Consider the following 8,352-nt stretch of genomic DNA (forward strand, 5'->3'; position numbering starts at 1 on the left):
CCATAGTAGGGAGGGAAAGAAACCAAATGAGTTATATCGATCATCTCTTGTGCACCTCCTGAGAATCCTTTAGAGGACGGAATTGTCGAATGCCTGGGAGCAGACTGGGAATAATACACTTGGTCTGGGAATAAGCTGTAATATAGAGAAGCCTAGTTAAGGGAAGCAAATAATTAAATAAGTGCAAAATATATAAATCAATTAGGATGATGCTGTATAGTTTTACAGAGGCACTATCCCTTTTAAAAACTATATAAAGCAAATTTAATATGAAAACCTGAACCAAATACTTTTAACGTAGTTCAGCTTTTAAAATTGCTTCTTGATCAATATAACGGTTTGTTGCAGTTATAGCTAAAATGAAGAGAACCATCAATATCTTCATGTAAATTTTGAGGAATGGTTGGTATTTTCAAAGTGATAGGCCCCAGTAATGGGTACATTAAAATATATTTTTGATGTCAGTATGTTTTAAATGTGTTTATGCAGATGATGAACACAAGGAAAATTTATGCAATACAAAACTAAATATACTGGTAATGGTCTGAATCACTTTCTTGCTGTTGCAGTTGCTCCTGTCCTTCACTATTTTATTTCTAAACTCATGTATCTTCATCTACTAATGTATATTATATTCATGGAAGGAAATTCAGGCAGAGCTGAAATTGCTAAAATATTTCAACATGTATAGACCGAAAATGCCTTTTGTAATAATTTGAAAATCTATGTGAAACTGCATGTTTTAGTGCACACATACTGCAGGTGATTTGACGCTTTTGTTTTCAGGATCATGATGTCGCACCACGCTGAGTAAACAAGTGTGTAATTCTCTGCTCGGCTAATTGTAAATTCATATGAACTGTCAGGTAGCAGATTTCCTATCTCAATACTGCCCGATTCTACAGAGATCACTCCAAACTGGTTCTTCTCAGTGCAATAACGAGTCTCCAAGAGTTTGTATTTGAGTTCATATAGTTCGTGATGTGCCTCTTCCCCGAGGTCCAACCACTTCAACTCCACTGAATTGTGATAAGCAGTTGATTCTTTTCGATCAAACAATACAGGCATCTTGGTTCTCAGAACTACTCTGAGTTCAGGTATTTTGTTCGACTTTGCATCACTCATTAAATGATGCTTCACATAAAGTTTGCCAGGTACAAGAACTGATATAAAATTTTTTATTGTATTGAAGAGCTGTCCAAGTCTAGAACAGGTAGTGTTCCAATGTAAAAGAAATAGTGTCACATCTGATATCTTAGCAATGACCTTCAACTCTTCACGTCCATATTTTAGCTCACTGAGATATTCCCTTAGCAGTAGAAGTTGGATTTTGACCTGAGTAGTCCCTATTTTTTTCATTCTCAGAAACTTGCATGGATCAATCAGCTGGTAGAGTACATTGGGCTGAAATAGGTTTTGCTCTCCTAATGTTATGTGTTTTGGTAATACATCTATGTAATAAGAGCATTTTTTTAACAGTTCCAGTCTTGTTTCATAGTTCTTCAAGATGTCTGTGTTTAGGTTGTTTCCAAGAAACTGCAGAACTATATTTTTTCTGTCTACGTATTTCCTCCAAGCATCACCAAGGATCCCACATTCATTAATTCGTACAGTCTCTTTCTTCGGTGTGGATTGGTCGCTATGCAAAGCCATCATCCTTTTCTTCTACATTCCTGAATAGTAAGGCAAAATATCAACAATATAAGTATCCAAAACATAAGAAGCATGATATTTAAAAAAAATATTAGTTCTAATTTGTATTTACTGTACTCAGTATCCCAGTCAGCAATGGTGATTCATCAACACATATGTGTCTGTGTGTGGGCCCACCCCTCCAGGTTTCACTTCCCTTCCACCAGGGTTGACAGGTCCCTTGACCTTGTCCATTCCATTTCCTGCACTTCTGCTGTGACCCCTTCCCCTCTCTCCCAGAACTATGATGGGCTTCCCCTTGTCCTCACCTTCTACTACATGAGCCTCCACATCCAATGGATCATCCTCTGCCATTTCCACCACCATCAAACACATCTTCCCTGCTCCTCCCCTTTCAACATTCCAAAGGGACAATTCCCACCGCAACAACCTGGTCGACTCCTTAATTACCACCAACATCTCCTCCCCTTCCCACATCACCTTCACATACAAGAACAGGAGATGCAACACCTTCCCTTCTACCTCCTTCCTTTCCATTGTTCAGGGCTCCAAACACTCCTTCCCAGTGAAACAGCTATTTACTTGTACTTTTTTCAATTTAGTGTACTGTATTTGCTACTCATGAGGCAGTCATCTCTATAATGGGAAGCCCAAACACAGATTGGGGACTGCATTGTGAAACACCTACATTCAGACTCCAAGCGTGACCCCGAGCTTCCGGTTGCCTGTCCTTTTAATTCTCTGTCCCACTCTGACCTCTGCCCTCTGCCCTCGTCCTCTGACACTGTTCCAATTAAGTTCAACTCAAGGAACAGCACCTCATATTTAGGTTGAGCACTTTACAGCATTCCGGACTCAACACTGAGTTCAACAATTTCAGATCATAAACTCTGTCCCCATTTTCGCGGACAGCAGCTGTTGGGGATGATTCTGCATTTCCCATTCACACTTCATCTAAACCCATCTTTTGTTTCTTTATTTGTCCCATTACCATCTCCTTTCCCCTTGCATCATCATTCCTTTTGTCATTTTACTCTATCTATCCTCATCGGAGAGCCGTCTCATCCAGGAAACAATCCTGAACCTTCATGGCGCCCTCTCTAAGACAAGTATATCCTTCCTTCGCCAAGGAGACTAAAATTGTACACAGTACTCCAGGAATGGTCTCACCAGAGCCCGATATAATTGCAAAAAAAATCCTTACTCTTATACTCCAAGTCTCTTGCAATAAAAGATAACATACCATTTGTCTAACTAATTGCTTGTTGTACCTGCATGTTAACTTTCTGTGATTCATGTACAAGGACTCCAAATCCCTCTGAATACCAACATCCTGGAGAAATTAATGGGACTAAAAGCTGCACCTGATAGCCTACATCCTAGGGTTTTAAAAGAGGTGGCTGCAGTCCCTCACCTTATAAAAAGAAAAGTTCTGCTTTTCCATTCTTCCTACCAAAGAGGATAATTTCACATTTTCGCACATTATACTCCATCTGCCCCCTTCTTGCCCAATCACTTAACTGGTCTATATCCTTTTCTAGCGTCTTTGTGTCCTCCTCACAGCTTAATTTCCTAAATGGCTTTTTATCATCAGAAAACCTGAACATATTACACTCAGTCCCCTCATCTAAGTCATTGATATAGATTGTAAATGGCTGAGGTCCAAGCACTGATCCTTGTGGCATTCCATTACTTACACTCTGCCATTTCAAAAAATAACCTGTTTATTCCTGCTCTCTGTTTTCTGTCCATTAACCAATCCTCAGTCAATGCTAATGTATGGCTCCAATCCCATGAGTCCTAATCCTATGTGGCACCTTATTGAATTGGAAATTAAGCTGTGAGGGGGACACAAAGAGACTACAAAAGGATATAGACCAGTTAGTGATTGGGCAAGAAGGTGGCAGATGGAGTATAATGTGGGAATTTGTGAAATTATCCTCTTTGGTAGTGTTACAACCAGGTGAGAAGGAGGTCTAGGGTTTCCTTTCAGCCTTCACCTGGTCTTACTATAACAGGGTTTAATGTTAAACACACCACATTTTTAGCTCCCCCTTGGTGAATCCTTGTTTACCGCTTTCCAATTATAAGGAAAAGGAACCAGTACAACAGGTTTTCTCAGGTTTAAAGAAGAGTGAAATTTTATTAAACTTAAACTCTAATTCGGTTGATGTCTATGGATACATGGTGCGCCCACGCTAACATGCAACGCGATGCAAATAGAGACAGAAAAGTGTAGAAGAAAAATAAAGTGGAAAGGTTTGAGCCAATATCTGAAGAGTTGTTGTTACAGTTCTTCAAGCTCACTGTAGAGTCCTTGATTGTAGGTAGATCTTGCTTTTCGTTGGGCCCAGTATTCTCCTTAAATCTTGTCCTCTGTAGGAAACTTTTCTCTCTTGGGATTCATGTGTCTTCAGTGGGTTTTGGAGTTCCGTGAGAAAGAAATGGAGGCAGACAGGAGAGGGAGGAGGTCTGCTTCAGTCCAGGAGCATTCTGCTTTCTTCAGGCTCTCAATTCAAACTGTATAATTCAGAAGTAAAAACCCAGACTGCCAAGCAGGTTAGTCATGTGACTAACTGGTTTGACCACATCTGGTTGTGGATTGTATTGGAGCAGGGAATAGCTCCTTTGTTCCAAACACTGTCTGTTAATATAAAAAATTGGCTTTCCAGCCAGGGGCCTGGCAACCCCATGTCACAGGCCTTCTCTTCTCCCCAGCTACAATTTGAAATTTAATGTCCATGTGGTGAAATTAATGTGCCTCATTCTTGGCAGGTGGGGTCTGCATGACAGGGAGGAAGAATGGAAAAGCAGAACTTTAGAAAAACCTCTTTTAAAACCCTAGGATATAGGCCATCAGGTTCGGTGAATTTGTTGGCTTTTATTCATGTTAATTTCTCCAGCATTTGTTCTTTACTAAAGTTAATACACTAACGTAAATTTATAAATAATGCCCGTATAACTGAACAATTGGTGAACAAAAACTTTAAAAAATCTTTTCACAATTGCAAGGCAGTTTAAAAGCAAAGATGACAGGAAAAAAAGGTTCTTGGGGAAACAACGGTTTTTCACTCTTATTAGATGCTTAATGACGGCATGGATAAAAAGTTGGCTGACCGAGTAGCATTGTTGGAATTGGGGTTAATGAGTGTTACTGGAATTAAAGAAGGGTTTGAAGTAATGTACACAGGAGTCAATGGGGGAGAAATCCATTCATATAGTGCCTCTTCCAGTGGTATTATGCAAGCAAATTTCTCCCCCAATACTTTTTGTTACTGGTGTGTATTATAGATGATTTCGATTTGGGATTGAGAGCAGCTTATTAAAATCTGATGACACAAAAATAGGTACTGTGAATGACTCCTTGAAGTCATGGACAAGTTAATCAAATGGGCAGACAGACAAATGTAAGATAACACAGAAAAACATGAAATATTGCATTTTGGGAGGAAAACAAGGCAATTGGAATGTACAATGAACAGAAAGGCACCAAAGGGGGAATAGAGATATATCGGAGTTAAAATATATAATTTCCTGAAAGTGTAAAGCCAGAAGATGGCCAATTGAAATTAGGGTCTCCTAATGAGAAAGGACATCAAAACCATAGAAAATGTACAGCATAAATTTATCAAGTTGAGTTCAAAGATGGAAATCTATACTTACATGGAAAGATTGGGACTATTTCTGCTGGAGGAAAGAAGGTTAAGAGGAAATTTAATAAGGCTATTTTTAATTATGAAGGGTTTTGATAGGTAAATAGGGGAATACTATTTCTTTTGGTTGAAGAGTCAATGATAAGGGATCATCAACTTTTTCTTCACAGAGACAGTGAAGGGACAGCTTAAGAGCCTTTATGCACACAGTTGTTGATACACAGGATACTTCGCCACACTTAATGCAGCTATCTTTACAACTTTTAAGGGGCTATGGGGAAAGACGAGAAGTGGGACTAGTTTTGGATTGCTCCAGCACAAACAGGATGAGCTGAATGGTCTCTTTCTATAGCTCTATTGATGTTACAGAGAGCAATGTATCTGTGTCTCTGATAGATCATAAAATAATTATCCACAGTAAGGGCCATTCAGCCCATTGTGCTCTTCAACCAGAATTGCTATCTAATGCTATTTCCTGGCCTTTAACTTTTATATTATTCTTTCTCATGATGCTTGTTCAATTTCCTTTTGAAATAATGTTGTGTTCTCTGACTCAATAACTACTTGTGGTACAGTAAAGCACTCCATGCTCTAACAACCCTCCGTCCTTCTCATAATAAGCATGAATTGGTGTCCCCTTGGTGCAGAATGTAGTATAATAAATGGGGAATGTTACAGTTACATAACCAAGGTAAAACACCCTATGTAATATTATCAATATATTACGAGTTAATTTCCAATGGTGTTGTTCAGTGACATAAAAACTGTCTCAGTCTCTGACTTTCTGTTTACCTTTCTTGCTGTTGATGATAATATGTACTATGACTGTTTCTATTTATTGTATCATGAATGACATCAGTATTCATTGCACATAACACATTCAGATTGTATTAGAAGTATGAGAGTAATTGGATATAGTAGTTCTTGAAGGAGAAAGGAATAGCCAGATGTTCCTCTTCCCTGGGGAATGCTAAGTTTCCAGGGACAATGAAGATGAAAAATGGGCAGAAATTCATTATATAGAATTTACAGCACATAAACAGGATGTTCAGTTTAATCGGTCCTTGCTGATGTTTATGCTCCATACGAGCCTCCTCCCGCCCTCTTCATCTCACCCTATCCCCATCAACATATCCTTTTATTCCTTTCTCTGTCATGTACTTATCTAGCTTCCCCTTAAACAAATCTATGCTATTTGCCTCAATTACTCTGTGTTCCACATTCTATCCACTCTCCTAAATTCCCTATTTGATTTGTTAGTGACTTTCTTATATTTGTGACCCCTAGTTTTTGAAGTCCGTTTTCCACTCATGCTATGCTGATTTCAGAGTCCTAGTCATTCGTGTGAGGCCCAGTGGATTTTAATTGTCAGGTCCCATTAAACATTTGATTGGTTGCCTGCCCATCTGTTCACACCAAGAACAGGCAACCCACCCACTTACAAAAGTGTATTTAAACCATGAATGCACATCTTAGTGGGAGGTTGCATTCACTTTTTTAAGATTAGATTGTTGTGTTCATTGTGTTCAATGGAGTTAGGTTGTAGGTTCCAGCTCCACTCATGGGGACGACAGCAAGATGCCCATGTAGCTTATTTTTGTGGCAAATAGTATCATTACTGCTGAGGAGAACAAAATCATAATTTGTAACCTGTAATGTGATAGCAGAAATCTTTGGGGTAACAATTACAATAAAGTCGATTAGTCAATGATATCGTCCTTCCCAGTAATCATTTGTACCTAGTGATCTGCATTTTTTGTGAGGACCTCCATAGGTCGCTTGTAGTCATGAATTTGAAGATTGTGCAGGTAGGCACACTGCATCCTAAAGCTGTTGTAGCTTGTCTATACCGAACTTAGCAATGATGCCCATGAGGTTTAAGGGTTTCATGCATGTCAATTGAGAGGATTTTGGAGCAGCACTCTCCTGTGGTATAAGATGCACTGCAGCAATGCACCAAGGCTCCTTAGACAGCATCTTTCAAACCCGCAACCTCTACCAACTAGAAGGACAAGGGCAGCAAATGCATGGGAACACCACCACCTGCAAGTTCCCCTCCAAGTCACACAACATTCTGACTTGAAACTATATTGCCGTTCCTTCACTGTCACTGGGTCAAAATCCTGGAACTCCCTTCCTAACAGCACTGTGGGTATACCTACCCCAAATGGACTGCAGCGGTTCAAGATGGCAGCTCACCACCACCTTCTCAAGGGCAATTAGGGATGGGCAATAAATGTTGGCCTGACCAGCAACGGCCACATCCCATGAATGAATAAAAAAAAGACGGTGCCTAGCTTTGAAATGAATAACTGCTATCCTAGCATTTTCCCATGCTTTATTAATCTGAAAATAAGTTACACGAATGTCAGTGCCGAGTTTCCTAATTGTATGCTGTGCTATTTTGAAAAAGGCCATGTAACAGTTGTTAAATTAAAAATTAATTAACTGATTTTAAAAATGAATGAAATAAGGTTGCAATGAATTGTTTGTTAATGAAATTAAATACAATTTAGATGGGGAGCTAGGAAATGGGAAATGGCTAGGGACAATTTATGAGTGGCTAAACATTCTTTTTAATGTCTCTTTAATGACTCTAGTTCAATGGTTGTCTCTAGCTCCCCCTTGAGGATGCAGCACTGAAACAAGAGGTAGAGGGGAAACTGCTCTGTAATTTTGTGATGAAAGTGTTTATTACTAATATCACACAACAGGAACTCAACTCGAATAACATTTTTTTTGAGTTAAAAAACAGTTTATTTAAAGTGATGAGGCTGTGCAATAAAGCAGGGAGCAAACCTCAGTAAAATTAAAGGGTTTTTTTGTGGATGAATTGCCGAATTACCACTGTGAGGCCGAGCAGACTGCAAGCTGGCTGGGGTTGGGGGAGACAGAACAAGTAATATTGAGTGTAATGAACATCAAATCTAGTACAGCAAGGAGTAAGGAGGACTCACATAAAACACTTTCTAGCTAACAGAGAGGAAAACCAGCCTGATTTATGAACTGAAAGCAAATAGAAGCCAGGAGAAAAGTGGAAAGTGCT

The 8,352-nt window shown here is 39.3% G+C and overlaps 1 protein-coding gene across 1 annotated transcript; it reads right to left on the reverse strand.

Annotated features, from left to right (window-relative positions):
- Positions 1 to 723: 723 nt before the first annotated feature.
- On the reverse strand, positions 724 to 1,656 carry LOC137378463 (fibronectin type III domain-containing protein 11-like). The gene has a single exon (XM_068048794.1). It carries the CDS (start codon positions 1,654 to 1,656, stop codon positions 724 to 726), a length of 933 nt encoding a protein of 310 aa, XP_067904895.1.
- Between the last annotated feature and the right edge of the window lie 6,696 nt (positions 1,657 to 8,352).

This window comes from Heterodontus francisci, chromosome 16 (assembly GCF_036365525.1).
Source record: "Heterodontus francisci isolate sHetFra1 chromosome 16, sHetFra1.hap1, whole genome shotgun sequence".
NCBI lineage: Eukaryota > Metazoa > Chordata > Chondrichthyes > Heterodontiformes > Heterodontidae > Heterodontus > Heterodontus francisci.